Source organism: Lycorma delicatula, chromosome 2, assembly GCF_047948215.1.
Source record: "Lycorma delicatula isolate Av1 chromosome 2, ASM4794821v1, whole genome shotgun sequence".
Lineage (NCBI taxonomy): Eukaryota > Metazoa > Arthropoda > Insecta > Hemiptera > Fulgoridae > Lycorma > Lycorma delicatula.
In genome coordinates this window covers 192,228,374-192,252,912 of record NC_134456.1, presented here as the reverse complement: position 1 = coordinate 192,252,912, position 24,539 = coordinate 192,228,374, and the positions used below count along the sequence as shown (strand labels likewise).

The 24,539-nt window shown below is 32.1% G+C and overlaps 1 protein-coding gene across 1 annotated transcript in view; it reads left to right on the top strand.

Annotated features, from left to right (window-relative positions):
* LOC142320019 (uncharacterized) overlaps positions 1-12,171 on the top strand; it is a 51,053-nt gene extending 38,882 nt beyond the window's left edge. Inside the window, exons 7-9 of the mRNA XM_075357700.1 lie at positions 4,588-4,669; positions 11,808-11,900; positions 12,056-12,171. Of these exons, the coding sequence (XP_075213815.1) occupies positions 4,588-4,669; positions 11,808-11,900; positions 12,056-12,171 (291 nt within the window). The remainder of the gene's footprint in view (positions 1-4,587; positions 4,670-11,807; positions 11,901-12,055) is intronic.
* The last annotated feature ends 12,368 nt before the right edge of the window (positions 12,172-24,539 follow it).

The following is a 24,539-nucleotide window of genomic DNA, read 5'->3' as shown; positions in this document are numbered from 1 at the left end:
GATGGTTGGAACTCTCGACTTGGAAATCAGCTGATTTGCGAAGTCGAGAGTTCCAACCATCAAATCCTAACACATCCATCATCATTGCGTTCACCAATAGACCAATCCGATGGAGTCGCGTCATTTAGTTATACTCGTCGTAGCAAACTCTGAGGAAATCTTCATAACTCGATAAAAATTTTAAAAATAATTTCAGTAGTTGCAAATAAAAATACGTTACGAGGTGATGGATCGTAGAAATGAAATTTATTTCTTTGTCTTTTCATAACAACTTTCAGGAAATTTCCTATGACTTTATAGTTGTGTTAATGAAATTATTGACTTGCATTAATTACAGAATTTTTTTTACATGTGTTTCTTTAGCTGACTCTTCCACGTGAAATTACTAAATGATAAAATTTTCATCTCTATTTAATTTTTTTTTGTATCAATTAAGAGCACTTCTTTTTATTTCATTGCAATAAATGAATATTAAGTATTAATATAACAGTAACCGGTATCAACATATTTTTCTTGTTCTGTAACATTACTCGTTTAAAATAGTAAATAATATACGAACGAAATAAACCATGAATCTTAACTTTAAATAGAACTTAACATATTAGTTTTTAAGCTACAAAAATTACATATTATTAGTCTAGTCACTTAGATTTATTTATCTTTCCTTTCTTGCCAACTCCTTCAACTGTACTGTCGACTCTAGAAACCGTAATTTGTTTTAACTCACTGTATCTGTTTAAATGTTTAATATAATTCTCAAACGGGTGACAAATGTGAAATCAAAATAAAATAATTTAATTTTTTGATAGTCTTCTGGTATTGCTATTCGTAAAAAGAAAGGGAAAACATAAATATAAATTGTTACATTTCAGTGGCTTTCTATTTTGGTGATTTGATTGTACGAGTAACACCCAGCGGCGTTATTTTTAATTATGAATTCCGTTTGACTGCTGATTAATAAAACTTAATAGTTTATTAATTTTAAAATATACGTATAACATTTTACTCGCCGACTGTAATTTCTGCAAGGTAGCCATTCATTGTTGGAGTCATGCGTACCTGCATTCAGTTAAATGTAAGGTCGATTACAAGATAAATAACTTGAAAATTGACAATTAGATTTTCAAAATGTTTAGTCGCTATGTGAGAGGTTTTTTTTAGGTAAATTAGAAAAGAAGCTGTTTTTCAGCTCCGGTTCCAAAGGCCTTTTACTTATATCGAATAAAACTCGCGAATTACTCTACCATATTGCTTCAGTGTTGAAGCTTATTCGTTTTAAAGTTTTTATTGGATCTACTAAATTTCAAGTCTGTAAATGTATATTTTTTTATTTTTATGAAGGCGAGGTAGCACCGCAATTACAACTGCTAATGTATATATCATATCGCGTCGGCTATTTTATGAATTTAATGTTATAAATTATAGTAAATTAAAATTAGGAAAAAAATTGTTATTCTAATTTTCAAATTTAGTATTTTATGATGAAGGGGGGCACTGATTTCCTTTTCAAGTATGAAAGAAAATTGATTCTCTAATTATTTATTTTACAGTAATGTCATTAATCCGGTGATTATGCATAATTACGGGTGAACTTAATTAATCGCCTTGCCTCCAATTTTGGAGAATGGCATATATAATTTGTACATTTAACGTTAAATAAACGAGGTTATCGGCCGGCCTCCTTGGGGCAAGTGTAGGCCTTTCATCTGGAGGTCCCGGATTCGAATCCCGGTCAGGTATGGCATTTTCATACGCTACAAATCATTCATCTCATCCTCTGAATAATACCTAACGGTGGCTCCCGGAGGTTAAAAAAAAAAACGAGGTTAGCGAGCGTAGGTTATGTTTGGTGGCGATCTAGACATTGCAAATCAGCTGATTTCGAAGTCGAGGGTTCTGAAGCTGAAATCGTAGTAAAGGCAGTTATTTTTATATGGATTGAATACTAGATTGTGGATACCGCGTTGTTATTTGGTGATCGGGTTTCAATTAACCACACATTTCACGAATGGTCGATCTGACACTACAAGACTCGTCCTCTCAAGTAATACCTTACGGTGTTTCCTGAGACTAAACAGAGAAAGAAAGATTACGATAATAATCTTTTAACCTCCGGATCCACCGGTAGGTATTCTTCAGAGGATGAAGATGAATGATTTGTTGTGGCGTGTGTGAAAATGCCACGTCTGACCGGGATTCGAACCCGGGACCTCCGTATGAATGGACCTCAAAACATAACGTATGCTCGCTAACCTCGACTAAATAACAATAATTCTTGGATTATTTAAATAATAAATAGCAGTAATTACTGCTTATAATCGAGATGTCATTTTTATATGTAAAATGACTGATATGTTTAGTAGACTAGATTATAACTAATCTAGTCGATGCCCGTTGATATGTTTAGTAGACTAGATTATAACTAATCTAGTCGATGCCCGTAAAAATTCAGTTAAAAAAAATAATAAAAAAAATAACTAATCATAATTAACTAATAAGTTTATTAAATATTTATTTAATTCTCCAACACTGGATGCGATTAATCACATTCATCGGAAATTACACATAATACCGGATTAATCAAATTCACCGTAACATATATATATTACTTTTGTCGTGTAAATTTCCTAGGGTCCCTTTTAGAACATTTCAAAGGTTCATGCTTCCTGTTAACCTGTATGATACGCTTTACACTTGTTGTTTGGCAGTTGCTATTTGAAACAGCCTAAAGCTGGCCTACAGCAACGCACTGGTTGTTAAGATTATGTAGCCTAAGACTTGACACTTAAGTAAATAATATCCTTGTTATAAAACAAAACTAAACAGTAAAATCATACACACTAAATAATGTAATCTGTAATTTAATTCCTGATTTTAAATTAGAACCATATAATAATCCACAAACTGAAAATCACAAACACTAAGCACATTTCAAAACTACAGCTTTTTTTTAGTTTATTTTTTCTGTATAATATGTTAATTTAAACAATATATTATTGAAATATCCAAATCCTTTGTGTAGGTGTAAATTTTTATTGAAAAAACAAAGATGGAAAACAAAGCAAGATATGAGATTTGTTCATACGTTTTTTTTTTTGTTTTTTTTTTTTTAACTATTTCCCAAAATTTGTTAACCTATGGAATTGATTTATTTTATTTTATTTAAATGAGGCGTTTTCAGAATGAAAGTAGTTTTCATCTTTTGCTGTAAAGATTGAGATTGACATTAAATTTTGAGATATTAATTAAAAAATAATAATTTTAGTTCAGATATTAAAAAAAAAAATGTTCTAATTGTCTTTAATTATACTTTATGAAATCAGGATTTTCAGATATCCACAAATTCAGATTAGCTTTTTTTTTAACAAATAATTACATTTTTATAAATTTATTTAAGCTCTTAACTAAGCCTGTAAGCTCAATAAATTTTCAGCTTTATCACCTAAGAAAGTATTAATTTTATGTTCCAGAAAAATTTCCTGAAATGAATTTTTATTCTCAGAGTTTTTTTACCGCAGATGTTCAATTCGATAGTTTCAAAAACCTGTTTTAAAAGCCGTAGCTTTTGCCTCTTTTGATGTAAATAATTGAACTAAAGATGACATATAGATCTGATTTTTATCTTTTTACGCGAAAATGATTGCAAATATAACTTTAGAAGGTAGCTCATTTTTACTATCAGTACCTCAAAGTTTCTTTTCTAGTGTTTTTCACAAACATTTATATTTCTTGATGACTGTGACAAAACCCAACGTTTATAAATTCTAAAAACAAAATTTTACGATCTGTTTATTGTTTGTGTAATATATCTCTATAAGAGTTTTTTGGGAGATAAGAGTATTTCAGATTCATAACCTAGGAAAACAAAAATTAAATTGCTAATCTCCTTTGACATACTCGTAAATACATTTAAGAAAATGAGATATTTTTACATTAAAAATTATTTTTCAAACTATGCCTCACCGCGCAATCGGAGGACAATATATCCCAAATAAACCACATAAGTCTATTATACTTGAATCCTCCAAAGTTTCCTTGTGAAAAACGATGCCACATGTGGAAAATATGTTGCAAAATATGAAACACCATTTTTAATTACTATAAAAGCGTTTGTAATACATAAAAGATCGAGTGATTTTAATACCAACGTTCAATATAGAATGCAGAGCCACGAAAACACGCAAGTTTAATTATGTCTTTAATAGAAACTAGGAGTCGGTCGGTCATGACTGGTCCTCACGAGTCCTATAAATGCAGGATGACATTTTCCGCGTGGGAGTTTTTACTATTACGCTCAAGCAACATTTTATCGTATAATTTATATCTGTCGAGATAGCTGAACATTTGTTTTATGCATAAAGCTTGGCTTATCATAATAATGAATCTGATATTTAATCTTAATTATCATAAAACTTGCACATTACTTCCGTAAATTACTTTTTAAGGTTTTTTCTTTATTTACATAGGCTACTCTAATTTTGTTGATATGATTTAGTAACGTAGTAATTCATTTAAATTAATAACACTATTAAAAAATATATATACACCAATTTAATTGTAACTGATAGAAATTAAAATGTATTTCAGCTGCAAAGTCCGCTTGTGCAACCGATCCAAAATATGCAACTGTCTGGTATGAATAATTACAATCAGTTGGGAGCCAGCTTAGGTAAGTGCTGTTAGCGATTATCAGATCAATACATTATTTGCTATGTTACTCTATAAGTATTTAACTAATGACAGAAGATTAATATTATTTAAATATTAAAACAATAAATCCTGTTGTAATTGATGCTTTATTTTAAATAGTTGCATTTTATCTGTGTTAATGAGTTTGAAACTGTAATTCGCTTTATAGTAAAAAAATGAAGGGTGATTTTATTTTATCCCAAGTTCAAGTTTTTGTTCCAGTTTGAGGAAATGCTGCTAGATACTACTGAGGATGAAATAAATGAGGCCATTATTAGGACAATTGGAGATGAAGAATAATATAAAGTAACAACTACTAGACCGGCGTATAATGACACCCCTTAAACCCAACTTTCATCACAAGTATACGAGCAGCCCGAAAGATGACGGACGCCTGGCACAATATAGGTTGGGTTCTATGCAGAAGTTGTATTAGAGACAGATGGGTGCCTACGTTGTTGGGGACTTGGGCACACAAAAAAATGTACTGGTTCTGACTAGACACAGTGCTTCTTCAACTATGGTAAGGAGGGAACAGGAAGCACCAATGCACTAGTCCTACAGGAGAACCACGGGATGCATATGAGGTGCATCCAGCTTAATACAAACAGGAGTAGAGTGGCCTCAGACGTCTGCTGGATCGTAGTTTTGGAGCACAACTATGACTTGATGTTATGTCTGAGACTAATGAGGCTGCTTCTGCAGGAACACATTGGATGGCAAGCACCGACAGAACAGCGGCCATATGTTTTCCAAGGTCTAGTTTGCTATTAACGGCTAGCGGTAATGGATCGGGTTATGTTTAGGCCGAAGTTCGTGGCATGGTGGTTTACTCTTTGTACCATTCGCCTAACATTACATTAGTAGAATTCGAAGAACATATCGAAGCATTACAGGACTTGATAATGGTGTCATTCCGGCGATTTTAATTCTAAATAGCCGAAATTGGCAGAGCAAAGAAGGAATCACAGAGGCGTAATACTCGCAGAGATGGTTAATGCACTGGGACTTGCCTGCTTAAACACGATCCATGGATCTCACCCTGGTCTCCGAAAACCGTCTGGACATCTTCAGGGACTGGTCAATACTGCAGTAGGTTGGTCTCTTTGATCACAGATTGATGTCCATTGAGGTAGATTTAGCCATAAAACTTTAGCCTTACCCGAAGTGACTTGTTTCAAGAGCGGCATGTCTGCGCTTCTCACGAAGAATCGTTAAGAACCTGTGTGGTATAGAATCCCCCACGGAGTTTATGGATGTCATTATCGAGGAGCGTGATGAATGTAGAGTGTCCAAGACGGTGGACTCCACAATTATGCATGCCTACTGGTGGAAAGAGGAGATCGGGCAGCTAAGAGCAGTATGCTCGACCGCCAGAAGACTGCCAGAGATCCTGAACCAGAGGCGATTTGGAGTTAAGGAGAAATCTTAGATTCCGTTACGTTGTGGTCAGAAGACAATACAAGAATGTTATACTTTTGGGAAAGAGGAATAGCTGGAGAGAGCTGTGTTGGTCCGTTGATGGGGATCTACGGGGGCGTGAATTCAGAGTGGTTACGGGACGGATTGGTAGGAGATTTCTTCTCTTTACAGAAGAGCAATTCAGAGATAACATAGACAAGTGTTTTCCCAATTACTAGAATGTCGTATGTAAGGAGATTGTTGCTAACAACATCCCAGAATTCACTATTAGGGAACTGGTGGAGGATAAGGGCAGGATGAAACTTAATAAATGTCCGGGTCCGAATCTTGTTCCTACCGAGAGTGTCCGAATCATGGCTGACATGGCACCGTCCGAGCTTCTGGCAGTTTACAACAAATATTTTTAAAAATTATTTTATAACGCCTGCATGGAGGACTAGGCTGGTGAGGACGAGCGTAGTCCTACTCAATGGAGGCTTCCTAATCAGGATTATGAAGCCTGCTACGGGTGATGCTGTGCTTGTATACAGACCATTGAATATGGTCAACGGCTTCACCAAGTTAGAAAGGTTGATTGCTGGACGATTGCAGGCGGAAATTAAGAGAACGGGCGGACTATATGAGAGGCAGTATGGTTCAGGATCGGAAGATTCATTGTTGATGCTGTCAACAGACTAATGAGTTTGGTCGATGAAGCGACCCGCGGTACTTGGAGAGCGCGTCAAATTCCGGTCGCAGTTCTTTTATTGGATGTTCGTAATACCTTTAATATGGCCAGACGAGACGCCATTTTTCAGTCACTGGGGGAGAGAGAAGTAACATCCGATATAAGAATAATTATACTACGTTACCTGGAAGATTCATGGACTACTGTATGGGCGATGATTGCATCTCTTTTCGTGTTACGGGTGGGATTCCCCAGGGCTTTGTCCTGGGGCCCATTCTTTGGAATATATCTTTGCATGGATTTGTAGATTACTTCATAACATTTGTGTATATTGCGAGAACAGATACGCCAGCTCATACTGTATTTGAGGTGGGTAGCCGACCGCAGAACAATTGCACGTTTGGGTGGACAACTTCGTTGTTGATAATATAAGTAAAATGCTATGTTTAGAACGAGATTGTAACACGATCTTAGTTTATGTTACTTTGTTTAAAAATTAAAAACTTCATGTATTTTCTCGTTTTTAAAAATCGGAAAATAATATTAACCATGAAACAAGATTTAATATTATTGAAATAAATACGATTCCGGATGTTAGCAAAGAAATGTGGACAGTTATTACTCTCGTTCTATTCTATTAATTTCGGAGGATCATTCATCAAACGAAGGGACTCAATTTTTTTTTTTAGTTAAGCTAGGAGTTGACCGGTTTGTAAAGAGGGAATTACATTTGATATTAAAAAATGAAGTCCTAGCATATTACATATACGCCAAATTAAATGCGCAGTAAAAATATGCACAGACTTGTACTGCATATGCGTATTTTTCGGGGTTAATTCAGTTTAGACTCAACATTTATTTATTTTAAAAATTGGGTCAATTTTTTAAATTTATTAGGTCAGTAATATTTAAATGATGGACTTGTTTTAATAATTAAATTATATTACCGTTTTTCCTATATACTCGTACAAGCGCCATTTTCAAATAAGTAGCCAACTTTTTCCAGTTTTTACTATTCAGAATCTTAATCACTTCCTGTTTGTATAAAAACTCTTTACCTATACGTTCGCTCTCCTGTTTACCCCTAATATTGTAGGTATTTTTCCGTGAAATAAAAGATGATTCCTCTACTGGCACGTGGAGCAGAATCTGTTATTCAATTTCTGATATGGTATATTATTCAGTAATAACACAGAACCCTCTCACGAAGAATAAAATTCACGGAGTTCCTTTTGTGCCAGCATTAATAAAGATGTTAATTAAATTAAAATTTCTCTTAGAATACAATTTGTGGAAAACCTCTATCTGCTCTTTCTCTCCGTGACTGTTCTGTTTCTTCCTTTACGTTCCTTTTAATTCTAAGGACGTAAACTTCATACCGCTCGGTCCCTCATATCAAAATCAGTTTCTAAACCAAATTTCTCAATAATATTTTACCACGTCATAAAGTATCAGACTTTTCTTTCGATAACACAACAAGCCTATTTCTTGGACAACCTATTTATCACCTGTCAAATTAAGTACTTCTTAAAGTATATGTGAAATGAATTTCTTGTGCCTGCTTATCCATAACTCCAGTTCAGTTTCTAAGGATAATATATAATTAGGCGTGTTTACGGGAAGTTAAAATACTTTGTAAAACAATCTAAGCTTTCTAAATCGTTAAGTCTTTTTATAACCCCGTACTTACGTTACGTAGAATTCTTTTAGGTAGATTTCATAGGCCGGCCTCCATGGCGCGAGTGATAGCGTCTTGGCCTTTCATCCGGAGGTCCCGGGTTTGAATTATATATATATATATATATTTCACTTTCTTGTAGACCCGATAACTGCCGTAATTTTGCACCAATCGCTTTCAGATTGATACATAAAATATAATGACCCAAAATCTCGGTCGAGTTCGTTAATGGGCAAAATCGGACCATGGGGGTGGCTTTTTCGAAAAAATAATATCTATAGCTTTCTTATTAAGTAAAATATCAAAATCGTTTTAAGTTCTTACTATTCTTCGGAAAAGGGCCTAAAACTTAGCTAGGTATTGTTTTTTTTTATATCACCATTGGTCCAGGGGGTGGAAAAAATGGGGTTTCGAAGACAAAAAAATCGTACCTCCCTTAATAGGCACAGTATCGAATCGGTTTAAGTGGTTGTTAGTCCTCTAAACATTATCTTAAACTTTTGTCTAAAACAATTTTTGATATGACCAACCCTTACTGCAAGGGTTGACCAAATTGTTGCTGGAATTGTAAGAAGATGGGGCTTGTCGTATGCTAAACATGTGAAACTTTTTTCACATGCGACCCTTGTCGTATTGAGTAAGTAAGAAGTTTTTCTTAAATTTAAGGTGGAAATATTTTTTATTCCCTTCTTAGCACCGGTGAAATCTATCTCCGCCTTTCAGCGTGCTGTAAGGGATTTTTTTTAACTTAAAAAGTATTTTCCATCTAACACAATAATTTTACCTATGATTTTTTTTTTGTTGAGAAGCTTGGGTTTAAAAAATAAGTCATCCACATGAAGTAATAACCTAAACTTTAGAGTACCTTCTCGTAAATCCTCTTCGATCACAAATCTTTCAATATAAATAAAACCATAAAAACGACAAAATACAGGTTTGCCCCATTGGATTTACCTCATTGGTCCGATAATGTGATCTCTTTAACACATTTAGATAAATGTTTGACAAACATATCTAAGGTGCCGGTGCATATCGACAATAACGAAAGCTGTCACGAGATCGATGTAAAAATAGTAAATCTTTCGATCCCCTTTACGGACTTTTAAAGTGACAGTATTGTAAAATATAAGTTATCGGCTGCAGAATATCTCCTGCGAAAGCCCGCCTGATACAAATTCAGTGTATTATTTCTGCATACCCATTTTTCTAATCTTTGTATCAAGATTTCTGTGAAGATTTTTGACGAGGTTTCCAAAAAGGATATTACCGACTTAAGGGACCTTTTTTGTGCAGAGGAAATTGATTCCATTCGTAAAAGATCCGAACAATTATTAAATCCATTATGTTATTAAATACCTAATATTTCACGATATTCATCAGCGACTACTTACAGAATTCAAACCGGATTTTATTCAAGCCGGAAACTTAAATATTTATAAAGTCAATTTATCATTGACTTCAATATTTATCTATTTCATTCTTATCAAGTAGGCGATCTAAAGTCTCATCATGATTAGCTATAATAATAGCTGTTGAACTGGATAAATCTGAACGATTAAATAATTTAAAAAAATAACCTACCCAATGATTTCGGTTTAATATTAACTGAACGTTCAAACTAGCTATTTTAAAATGCTGTTTTTTTGCCGCTGAATTTTAAGACTTATTAGCTGTAATATAATCAAGTTTGACTAATTAAGAATTATTCGATTGGTAAAACTTATAACAACCACAATACCCCATCCACCTTCTTCCTACATTACGCATCAAACCATCTGTGTTACATTTCTATAATGCTGATTAGCTCCTAATTTAATTGTATGCTGCTTGATAGATAAAATTTATTAAAACACCTACAGTTCATTCAAATTTTCCGGTAGTTGTTTTACCTCAGAACACAATCTGCAATCTATCCTGGAAATAAATATTTTTCATCATTTATAAACCACTTTAATTTCGGCATAAGGGAAGTGTTTCAATACTTGTATGTTACCTTTTATGAAATATCTCTTGGACAGTCGGTAAATGATCTGAATAGCAAGACTGTAAATAATAATAAATTATTATTTATGGATTCGAGTCTAATGTAGACGAACCTGTTGACCCGATAAAAGTGTATTTCCCTGTATATCGCCCAATTAAATCTAATATCAACATCCAGTATGATTTCATCCGGAATAATCTAATAATCTGTTACTCGTGCATTAAAAACTCGTTTAACAAAATATTTTTATTTAATAAATGAGGCTTAAGTAATCGTTTACTCTTCACCTTACTGTTTCTACTGATATACAGCCACCAGCAATACTTCCCGATCTAAAATTTCATCGGTAAAACATTAAAAATCACGTAACTTACCGACTTTTAAGTTTATTTTCTATATCGTACTTATGACCTTTTTCGTTTTTCTGTTTAGCCGGTTACTTAAGAGGATGATATGTATGAGTGTAAATGAAGTGTAGCTTGTACAGTCTCAGTTCGACCATTCCTGAGATGTGTGGTTAATTGAAACCCAACCACCAAAGAACACCGATATCCACAATCTAGTATTCAAATCCATGTAAAAATAACTGACTTTACTAAGACTTTAGCACTTTAACTCTCGGCCTCCAAATCAGTTGATTTAGGAAGACGCGTTCACCACTAGACCAACCCGGTTGGTTCGTACTTATGACCTAGAACTGATCATCCTTAAATCACAAGACTCACGTATTATAGCAGGTAGCCAAAATACTCATGAAAATAATCACCCCAGTGATTCAAATCCAGCTTCTACACATAAGTTAGAAGGAACAAACATCACATTTAGTGACAAAAGCCCTGAATGGAATTTTTTTTGTTACGTAAGATAGAAATATTTTAAGACGAAATGGACCTTATTATTGTCATCATAAGAAAAATAATTCCTGGGATAAACTGTTCGGATAATCGTCGTTACAGCCTTGTAGCAGATATCAATACCAACCGCAGTTAAACCTATATCAAGACCATCTAATAATTTCTCTACTGAAAACATTTAGAAGTCTCTAACCTAGGCAATGCTAGTTTAAAATAATAATTATTAAATACGTTTTTAAAGGTTGTGCAAGAGTTTTATTTTATTAATCTATTTTAATTACAGTATGACTAAGACATTTCCCAAAAAGGAACTCATTCGTATCTTTTAAATCCGCATTTTTAGATTTCATAGTATTAAAACATGATACAAAGGACAGCTATGTTAAAATGATTTATGTTAATGATATAAATATTATGAATAATTGATAGCTCTACTTTAGAGTAAAATTTATAAGTCTACTTATAGATTAGTATTTATATATACATATATATATATATTTTTTTTTTTTGTAGCTGGCATGACTTCCGGTAGCAGCTTTTCTTCATGTGCATCAAGGAGGCATGATACCGACACAATGCGTTATTCCTATTGGCCTACTCCCGAAAGTAAGTATAACTGACTTTTCATTTTGTGCAGGCCTATTGTGCTGAAATAGGTATATAAACATTATAAATTAATGTGCAATAGGCCTACATACATTAAAAAAATATTCTTTTGAATTTTAAAAATAAATCAATAAGCCTAGTTACATTTTTTTCAGTTAAAGATGAAAGCGGTTCAGAATTAAATACTTCATCTAATGGTAGCCCATACTCCGGTTTGGCGGGAGTCGACTTTTCCTTAACTTCTGGAAGACCTAAGTGCTACATGACGTGAACTGGTGAGTCGAAACTTTTATCTATTCTCTTTTGACTGTAAGAAAGTAATTTTGAGGTAATGTTTGGTAAATATTATTTACTTACCCATTAATTTCCTTAACATGTGAATTAACAAATTCTTTTCACGGTCTGAGTTTATATATGCGCACTCCATCTTTGGCAGTGAATTTAAAACTTAATAATTTGTTTTTAATTATGAAAAAATAGGGGCCTTATTTTTTCTCTTCAGTGATTAATTTCTTTAACGATGAAATTTAGTTTCAGTATAGATAATTTTTCTTCAAAAACACTTTAAAAATGTACATTTTTGAAATACGTTTAACCAAATTCGAATGTACGTCCTTTTGAAAGGCGTAAAAAACTATCAATCTTTTCTCATTGTGTGGTATTAAATTTAGGCGCTTTTGTATAAACTGTTTTCGAATTAACAACTATTTTTTAAGTAATAGAATTTTTTAATTAGCCGTGATTATTTTTAAACAAATAATCATAACTGATAAGTTCGATTTGGTAAGTTCAAAAACAGTATGTATATAATATCAAAAAAATAAAATTACACGGGATTAAAGTGATGTTAAAAGAAAAAAAATTTAAATAAACATTATATTAATTGCTTTGGTGAGGAAAAATTACATTACCATTACGTACTTATTAACATTCACTGCTTGCTGCTGATTTTAAACACTTGCAAGTGCCGGTTAATCTATCTTACTAGAATAGGCTAGTTGACTGTATTATGCATCACGGTCTATTTTATTAAAATATAAAGATTATACATAAACGATCATTTACACGATGTATTTTGCATTTTTATAAACCAACTAGCTGACCCGGCAGTGCTTCGCTATTCTTAGATTTGAGTATCTATATAGATTAAATGAACACAATTGAAAGTTTGATAAAACATTAACAAAATACATTACAGAACTTCACACTAAATCTTACCTTTCCTCTTTTCCTTTCCCCATTTTCATTTTGACCACATTCCCTTACCCCCATTTTCTCTTTTCCCTTTTCTTTTTTCCATTTTCCCCTTTTTAACATTTCTATTTTTCCCTATTTCCATTTCTTCCTTTTCCCTGCGCTTAAATCGGTCCAGTAGTTGTTTTAGTCCATAGCGGCCACACATATCGGAAACAATGAAATAAAATCGTAAAATATTTAGTATACTGTGTGTGTTTCTTTTGCATTCAACAGATAGCACTGTTAAAAAAAAAAACAAACATGTTTTTACCCGTCACAGGTGTGACATCTTAGGTATATAAAAACGCGCGTATTCGAATGCAATATTGCGTCAAACTTTCCTAGCGATCAGTGAAGAACTTTCGGAGATTTAAGATTTTGTACAAACGAACATTTACATTTTTATTTATATAAATTAAAATTTTCCCGTTAAAACGCTCAAATTATCACAGCCTTTCGTATGACGTCACGTCTTGCAAAACAATCAGATGTTTAGTGGAGTGTTTCAGGTGTTTCGAAAATTACTAAGTATAAAATGAATTCAGTTTTACATGTACTGTGTAGTGCCACTGTGTGAAAGTACTACAATTAAAATGCCAAACAAATTGTTTATTTAACTCTATACAAGTTTATTTAACAAACTGTATATAATTTCTCACGAACTTTATGTTCCGGGCACATTTTACATACTTTGCTATCACGCTTTACCTGCACGTAGCTTATAGCATCATCTTCATACGATGCTCTAGAGGATCTAAAATCAAATTTAGGCATTATTACAACTATTTAATTATGAGATACGTTTTTCTTCTGACAACTAACCTCAAAAAACAATGCGGTCAAAATATCCTTTATATGCCCACTTAATAGTCCGTCGACCAATAATTAGTTAGTTCTTAGACGGCGCCACTGGATCGCTATATTGAAATAAAATAAATAAATAAAATTATAAACATATTCTTCTTTTTTATCCTTATTAACCACCCTGGGAGTAACCGGCATCACTTTGCAGCATTACCCTCTAGTTACTCCTATAGTGAAGTGGAAGCAGATTGCCCCACCCTAGCTTAGCCCCTTTCCGGGGGGCCCCCATAGAGAACTTCCGTGTGTCATCGAGACGTTCCGACCTCCTCTTCTAGATAGCCGAAACGCCCCTCCACAGGGATATAAACATAATGTAACCAAACTTAACCTACGTCGCTAGTCAAGGTTAACGAGCGTAGATTAAATTTGGTTATATTATATTTATAAACCCACCGGGTTGGTCTGGTCTAGTGGTGAACGCGTCTTCGTAAATCAGCAGATTTCGAAGTCGAGAGTTCCAACATTCAAATCCTAGTAAAGGCAGTTACTTTTATAAGGATTTGAATACTAGATCGTGGATACCGGTGTTGTTTTATGGTTAGCTTTCAATTAACCACACATCTCAGAAATGGTCGACCTGAGACTGTACAATACTACGCTTCACTTACACTCATACATATCATCCTCTGAAGTTTATGAAAATTTTCCACGCAATTTGGTTTGTCATATTCGAGTGTTCAGAAAGCTACTAAAAAATTAAAATTTTCTCCGTATCGCGTACGATTAATCCAAGAGCTTCAGCCTCCAGATTTAAACAAGCGATTGCAATATTGCCGTTGGTTTAGGTCTCTCGTAAATGATAACAGAATCGAATTTTTAAACACAGTGTACTTTAATGATGAAGCTTTGATCCATCTCGATAGTTATGTGAACAGTCAAAACCTTTCCGTGGAGAATCGAGCAATCTTGTTTTCACATTCTCTAAAACGTCATCTGTCAAGCGAGTTGGTCGACAACTACGTTTTCTGTCGCAAACACTACCTGTCTCTCGAAATCGGTTTGCTAGCCTAGAAACTGACATTTTTTCTGGCGGAGGAACACCAACAAATTTAATTTGAAATGATTCTTTTACACTCGCGTACGATTTCGTAGCAAAATATTGTTCAAGAATGAAAATTCGCTGTTCTATTGTAAAAGACATTCTGTTTGTAACACGACCGGAAACGGCACAAAAGTTTACACAGCTCAAGGAGAATCAACTCACACTGCCGTATCTATACCGGTTGAGTAGCGCTACCAACTTCGTGTCACAAAACAAAATTTCCGTTTCTTAGAAAAAATTACCAGATATTAACAATTGGGTGCTTTCCTTACTTAGTAGGAAAGCAGCACATATCTAGGTAGTGAGCGCAAGTTTAAACAAACCATCCCATTGAATCAAAGGTTTTTTCTTGGCAGAGGTAGCGCTATTTACGGAAAATACCTGTTATCTACTCTCTTACCTTTAAATTGTACAATTCATTATTTCGTTTAAAATTGAGGTAAAGTAAAATTGTCGTTTTAATACCTAATATCTTCCTAGAACAGTTTACATGAGTTTCTTTTTTTAAATGATACCAAAAATTGCCTTATTTTACCCGACTACGTACATAGGAGGAGTGGTATGTGTTTAACTTTATCTAAGTTTGTTTATTCCCTTCTGTAGCTTCGCATTTCCAACCAAGTACAACCAACTTTTGGGTAGTAACAGGTCTTCGGTCTGGAAGTAACATAAGGTATCTTAAATTGTCTGAACATAAAAGAAGAGAGTTACACACTGGGGTACAAATTAGAAAATTACGCTATTTTCAAATTTTAACGATAATATTCCATAAAACAAAGAAAAATTAACACTTTTTGCCTCTTGTGTATTTTTTTTAGAAAAATTCATCATTCTCGAGGAATAACGCGGCTAGCATCCGCCTGCACTCTATTTGTTGCCAGTATGCGTTGTACTGCATCGCTGTTAAATTCAAATTTCAATTTAAGTAGCACAACGTTTATCGAAAAAACGTATACCCGTATCATACCGTGATGTAATGTGGAAATAATAAAAAAACCTCTAAATAAAATAATTATTAAAAATAAAACAAAGCTACAATTAATTGTTCACATCTACCTGAAACCAACAAAAAATAGTTAAACAAGTTTTTCTTTTTTTTCTTAGTCATTTTTTCAAGATACAGTAAGTTAGTCAGCGATGTGAAATTTAATTCTACTTTTATATTTTATGTTGTAGTCGGGTGCCTGTGTAGGTTATGAGATTTTGACTTAATGACCTCCCCTTTAAGACTACCTGAATAGAACATAAAATGTAGAAGCAATATTAAATTTCACATCGCTGACAAACTTAGTGTATCCTGAAAAAATGCGTGTAAGAAAAGAAAAAGCTTGTAATTACTTTTGTTCGATTTTCATAATTATTCTAGGTAGATGTGTACAAATAATTAATAATTAGTAGTCGGGATTTTTTTTTTTTTTATAATTTGAGTATTTTTCAATTTTAACAACGAGAACCGTGTAACGTTGTAGAACATAATATATCGAACGACAAAAAAAATTACTGTACGAAAATGTTTTGTTTAAACTTTATTTTTCTTCCTATGATGGAGTTGTTGGTTGTAATTTATGCTTAAAATAATCTCATAATTCAATAAATAATGCTTATAAAAAAAAAAGAAAGAAAATGGAACCGACATCAAAATGCGCTAAAAAGTAAGAAATAATTTCTCCCAAATACTTAATTCATTAGCCGGTTTTTTTAATCGGCTCCTACTTCTACAAAATTAATTTGTAGATAATATAAATTTGTTCTAACGCTATATACGTATGCTTATATAAACCAATATCGATATTTCATCAGTGGAATTCATACTTATGTACTGTGATTGCTTTTCCGTTTGCGATTATTACGTCTTTTTATATACGCCATTTATAGGTCCATTCAAGTCCCACATAAGTATAATCATGTATTCTGGCTCCGATTCAAATAGTGTCTAAGGAATATATTTGGACGAAATTATTTCTTACTTTTTAGCGCATTTTGATGTCGGTTCCATTCTTTTTTTAAAAAATTATTCATAATTTTCTGTGCCTGATTAGGTTTTTCGGCGGATTTAATGCGTTCCTTTTTGGTGATACAACGCAGCTACCTCCAGTCAAAGGAAATTGGTGTTTAGTTTAACCTCCTTGGCGTGAAGCAGAAATTCTCCTCGGGAATGTTATTCCGGTAGTCGTCTATAACTGTGGTGGCCTGTTGCATAATTTAAAATTGGCAGAGGATGTAGAAATACATATGCTACCTTTAATTTTAGGTTGGGCTGTAACAGTGCACAAATTGCGCAAGGTATAACATTAAATAGAGCTGTACTAGATGTGGGGAAAAAAATTATTTGCAAAAGGACTAAGTTGCTCGAAGTCGCGTCACGAGTCAGAAGCTTAGATGGTTTAGCTTTGAGTGATTTAGATCCACGTGAAATATTGAATAGCCCTCACGATTAAAAACCACTTGCTGAGACGGAAAGATTGAGAAACCTTGTACAGAATTGAATAATATGCTACACTTCGCACAAGGCGTCGGTCGATACATTGATTACTAAGACCGTGCAATGTGATACATTATAGAAATAGGTCTGAAAGGTTTAAGACGAGATTTCTCGATTTTTGATAATTTTATTAACGGTGCTACATATCTTGTTGCTGAAACTCGCATTACCTATACTACAGAAGACCGTATAACATTATCTAACGTGACGCATACATATAGAACATCAGATTCCCACTGTCCTTACTTACCCACAGGACGCCGAAAATGTTTTTTTTTACTAATTTTTAGACCGAATTTTGTGTATAAAGTTTTTCCTACATCATAGTACCTCCGATAAAAGCAGCTGCGTCGATTGCAAAAATATTTATTTCAATCAGATTAATAGGAAAAGGTTATACGCGAACATAACAAAAACGTATACGGGCGAATAACATAACCTCCTTTTTTGAAGTCTGTTACAAAAAAATTGAAAGAATCATTCAGTTCAGCCCAATAGTTCCTGAGTTTATCAGTACGTACATGCAGACATATGATTTTTGTGCAAAGATACGAAATACTACTGACGTAAATATGTGAATATAGTGATGTTAAAATAGTAATTAATCATTACAGAATAAAATAAAATTTAAAGGCGAATTAAGTGTGGGTATATTTGTATACTTTTATCAAAACTGGAGAAAATTCAGATCTATTTAATCAGTAATGTTATTTAATATCTTTCCGCACTTACATCCTTTCTTTTAACTCGAATGTCACGGAGTTGTTTCGCGATTAATAATTTTCTTAATATAAGTTAAACTAAGATCTATTAAATAGTTTGTTGAAGACTGATGAACAGGGAATAACAGAAAATAATGAAATTAATTATTAATTTTTTTAAAACAGAGTTAAAGTTTTGACAAGTGTTTAGTAAATTAAAAAATATAAAACAAAAAATGTAAGAAAAAATAAGAAGTGGTATTTATTAATGCGTGTGTATGATGCAGTTGTTGAGGTCGGCGTCAAGTCGATAGATGTCTTAATGTTGACACTTCTTTAGCACTATTTTTAAAACATTTCCCCTTCTCTAATATGTTTCAAACCCAAGTGGCGGTAGAAATATTTAGTACCCCAACACTCGCTTTCAGTTAATCCGTGCTTGGCATCCACTACTTTTCCGACAGAATACTACCACCGCTACTACGATTTACTTAGGTTTTAAAGTACCATTTGTTCAGTCGTAAATGATATACGATAAACCAGTAAAAAAATCAACACTATTTATAAATTAGAAAAAACTTAAAATACTTAAAAAGGTTATATTAAGTATCTTATATAATGCAGTCCTAGACCCAACTTCCAATAAATTTTATCCCTGAATAATTGTTTCTTTTACTATAATTATTTTGTAAAATATATGGTACTTTTAAAAAAATATAAAGCCGTTGTTGTTTTTTTTAAATCGCACAAAAAAGTAATAAGAACAGCAGCAAGTAAGAAACTATTATAACCGTTTAAATTTTGAATTTTAGTAACTAACCAATGAATGCTAAATTACAGTAGAAAAAATTATCAACTACCAACCCGTAATTTCTCCAGTTTTATTCCTTAGGTAAAATGTAAGTAGCCCTAAAAATTTCAGCCCTTGCAAAAAAAGTACCATAAACTAAGCCAAAGTGAGAAACTTCCGTCTATATAAAAATAATTTAAACAAAAACAAATAGAAATAATATAGAGAAATTGCTATCGATCGTGAGATAAGCTCCTGAAATGGACTCACAGATGTTGATTAGTTTTCCAAGTAATTTTCGCGAGAAAATACTTGAAATATCTGAGATAAAACTTTCCCTTGTTACCAGTAACAATCTAATACTAGATGGAAAAAGAAGGAAAATAACGTTGATGAAGAGTAAAGCTGAACACATTAAAAAACAAATTGTATGATTGAATTGAGAAATTGTAAATCTCCTTTTTTGAAGTCTAAAATTAGCTAATTATCGAAAAATTAATATATCGAAGGAATAATAACTATATTTTATGATAATGTTCATACACAATTTCGAAATTACACGGATCAGCAAAACAATTCAATGACAGTATGTCGGCAGATTTTTCCAAAAATATACTGAGTTTAATTTCCGTAAATAAAAAAGAAAAAAATTGGTTTAGTTCCGGTTAATATCCCGTCCTTTCAATTTGACCAGAAGTACGAAACGAAGCTAAATTTTATTTTTCTTTAGCGTAAATGTGTATGTACTGTGATGTTTGATGTGAAGTACTTATCAAAAGAAAGGGAATTTAATTAAAATCACATCTTGTCGCAAAAAATCTTTTATTCAATTTTCAAACTACCAAACCTAAAAAACATGCTAAATATGCTGACTATATCTACCTGCAAAATTCTTTTTCACCTAATTTCTTCATATCTATCTATTAAATGAATTTTTACCGTGCAAAAACTTTATTGAGTTATATTATTGCACTTCTATTACATAGAAAGAGTGACGGAGAGCGATGATGTTACCTCAGGATTATTTGCGACCTAATGAAGAGGTAAACGTCATTTCGTAAAAAGATATTGCAGTATTTAAGAACAAATGGTATGCCTATTATTCGAAACCATCCGCATTAGGAATAATAATAATAAGTAGTAATTAAAGCAGTATCGTTGATTTTTGAACACAATAATACGTGCGTAGAAAACGACAGGTTTTTTCACGGTAATTACTCCGTAATGGTATGTATTTCGCATATTATATACAATAACGCAGTGAATCCCAAACTGTGCGCCGCGGCCCTTTCACAGGGACTCCACGAAATATTGTAAAAGCTTCATAATTAATTGAACCAAGACAGTTATAATTATTAATTTAATGTTAATAAAGTAAAAAAAGTTAAATAATGAAGATACCCGAGTTTTATTTTTTATTTTTTTCTTACGTACGTGGAGTCATTCTTTTACTTAGTGTAGGGCGCCATCGAAAAATTTTAATTGAAAAAGGGAGCCGCGACTCGGAAACGTTTGGGAACCACTGCAATAACGTAAATTATATTCATTTGTAGCCGAAAAAAAATTAACAAATAACACATTTTTATTAAACGAAATATGTAATTAATGAATAATAAAAAAAAATTACTTAAAAATGTGTGTACGCTCTCTGAATATTTTTCGTCCGTCTTGTCTTTGTTCTATATAGTTTGTTATCGCAAATGTTTTTCAATGAATTATAATGTAGAAAATATGTTTCTATTCGGGATTTTTTTTTAGTCAAGTCTTCTACCAAAAGGGTCTGGCTGAACAGTGTTGTTATATAGTTCAGTCGGACATTTGCATAAGCCACAAAATTCTGAGAGTAGGCAAGGTTGTTCCTTTAGGAATTTCGCACATTTTTCGACTGGCAGTTCAATTTCTGGAGGAAAAGTAATTTTTATTATTAACATATTTTTAAGCTGATCAACACAAAATCGTTGATCGGTTATGTGCTGCTTCTATTTTAATGAAGCTGGTGAAGCCGAACGAATTAAGGCGACGCTCTGCTTCTATTTTAATAAAATGCTTCCCGATCTCCCTAGGAAATAGGCAGGATGAAGACCTGCTGACTGGATGGTGTTCTTGATTTTTCCTGTAGTTTGGTTGTATGTTTTTCCGGTAATAGATCGTTGTTACTCAACTTCTCTTTGACATATCATTGAACCTTTTTCTTCCATTTTCGTTTCTGTGGGTTTAGGTTTGACCTTGCTAGGTCTGTCCTGAGAATACCGAAACCTTTAGAACCAGCCCATCACCTATTGATCTAATGAACCTATTGGTTAAAGCAGCTATGTACATGTGCATTGACACTTCACAAATAAGAGGCCCAATGATCTGATCGCCCTCTTATCAGAGAACTGATTGAAAAGATTGAAGTTCAGTCCGATACTTCCTCACTCCAGACTATCCTTTTGGCTGGTTAAGGATTTCTTTTGGAAACCTGATCATTATTCTAGTTGGTTTATCTAGAAAAAGAGAAATTTGTAACATCATATAATTCCGTTAACGCAAAAAAGTTGATGTAATCCCCTTCTTACATCCTGGTTAAAGATAGCCTGAAGAGATTATCCTCTCGTATAACTGGGTTCGAGATGAAGTTCACTATTTGGAAAGGGCGGCCTCAAAGTACTTTTAGAGTTTATCAATTACTATTTATTTCGTTTTGCGTTTCCGCTGTAGGTGGTTCAATCGTATTTTTTTTAATCATTTCCTAGATTCCTTTCTTTCTGATGCTGTGTTTTGTTTTTAGCTAGACCCTACTAGATGATTGAAGAAAGACACCAATTAAGTTATATGGAATTTAGAGTTACTACGTCCTTGATACTTGTGAAATTTGATGGGGGCGTTTCCTGTCTTATGAACCTACTTGGATATTACCTCTAGATGATTTAGTATCCTACGGCTGTAAAAAGAAGGCCTTGTGGTGCTGATGAGTTTATTACAATGGAATAGCTGCAGATCCGAACTAAATAAGGTTACGCTAGAAACAGCGACTAGGAAATTTTATGCAGATTTTTAAAAATGTATTTATACTGATCTTGCATACACGTAATGTTAGATATATCATCAAGGCTGACTAGTAGTTTGCGATTGGATATTTTTTAAGAATTATTATTTTATTAGAATTAAGTATAGAATATAATGAATTTTTCCTTTTTTTCAGATATCCCTCAAATATGATAATCTACATTACAGCTGATGGATTAATCTAGCCAATTAAAGTTAATATCTGCTGATGTAAACTATACAAGGTATTATTGTCCGCTGTTAGAAGCTTATCGATTAAATTTATATTAAATAAAAAATAATTCTATAATATGAATTATTATTATTATATACAACAAATACATATTTCCCGTTTTAAATATTATAAGATATTCTATATAACATGATTCTAAATGTTATATATTTGTATTATAATTGTACTACTGTTTTAATCATTATACTTTTAATTATAATATTACTTTTCTAACGCTATTTTCATGGGTTGATAATTATTTGCATTTTTTTTATTATTATGAATAATTTAATTTTGTATTTTTATTTTTTAGACGTGATAGTATTCTATTATAAAATTAAAATAAATTAATGTTCACAACCCTATTAAGTATATTTTTGACTAACTGATTACTGTGGTTAGAAAATAATTAACAATATATTATATCAGTTTAAATATATTATATTATTAAAGAATTGTAAAATAAATACTCCTATTTACATAAATAAAATGTCATTGTAAGTATATTTACTTGTGTAAACTATATATGTTAGTGTATATTTAATTTATTTTATTGAAATATCTTAACATTTTTAACGATTAATTTTATATTTAATGTAAAATCTGATAAACTGTGATTTTTCGAATGTAGCATATTCAATCGTACCTCGTTAAGAACTGTATATTGCTCGGAAACACCTCACCTCGCTCGATATACAAACCGCGAATGGTAAAATATTTACTTAAGTAATAAAATGATTCCAAGATTAAAAGAATAAAAATATTTAAATTCAAATTATTAAGTATTTGTTTCATATAAAAACTAAAATCAATTCTATTTTATTTAACAAAATACAGAAAAGCTCCTAAAATTAATAAACAAAGGTTGATATAAAATTCACAAAAAGCCAGTTCGGGGAACAAATTTTTGTCTGAACGAATGTGATTATATAAAACTATATCAATTGAATGAAAGATTATCTGGCACTAGAGAATTTTGAAGATACACTATACGCGTATTAACTCGTTATTAGTTCTGTATTCGTAAGCTTCGGTAAAAAAAATTCTGTCAACTCTGGAAGTTGTTAACCGTAATTGTACAAATAAGATTAATTTTTCTATCGTAAAATCCGCAAATAAATACAACATAAGCGTTGAAATCGCAAAGAATTAAAGAAATGCTTATGTAAAAATCACGAGCAACATGGTACGATTGTAATATTAATATAAATACTGTATTTTATTAGTAATTTATTCCTATTAAGTAAAATATCATTAAAAATGACAAAATAAATTTTATCACTCGTTGTAGAAAGTATATGTATACTTAATTAAGTGTATTAATACACCATAAAATTTAATGGATTAAAATTTTGAAGATTTTTTTCTTTTTTTTAATACAGCCTTTAACTATCATTTTTATCGAACGTAAAATGTATTTTGGTGTATTGTCATTTATATATTATTGTAGTTATTAAGTAAATGAAACATTTATAGTTTATATCTATATATATATACGGACTATTTAATATCTCAAAGCTAATGCATTGTAAAATAATTAAATAAATATGATTGTTATTATAATTATATAAACTATTTTATTAATTAATTCATTTATTGATAATTTACAAGTATGTATGAGATTATTTTATAATTTCGGTATAATTAAATAAAATCGCGTTACATGTTATTTTTATAACTATCTATATTATTTATTTATTTTTATCTTTACCCTTCAATAACTCGTCTGAATGAGGAAGGTGAGTACTGTATTTAAAAAAGTTATATTTGTAGTATTCTAACTATGAAATAATTTCACGAATAATTCATGATTAAAGTATTAAAATTTTTGTTTGAATCCAATTGATTAGTAGATGTGAAAAAATAGTTAAAATTAAATGTAAAACACTAGTAGCCAATTTTTGCCTACATCAAAAATTCAAAACTATTACAAATCTTCTATTTTATAAGTTTTCTATTTATTTTCAAATGGCATTAAAAGAATAATGAATACAGACCTGGACAAAGTCAGAAGGAGATAAGCTGGGGCTACTACTTCGTTATAACTTTGACTTCTCGTCCAACCAAACTACTAACTAGGATAATTTACGGGCAAGTAAACCAAAAACCAACACGAAAACCAATTTGAATTCAAATACAATATGAATATAAAGAAGGGGAATCTTTTAACTCTCTCAAATTAAACTTGAAAAGAGAGCTGACGAAAAAACAGAACTACCTACATGTAGGTACTGAAAAGCCAAGATTGAGATTTGAGAAGAGAAT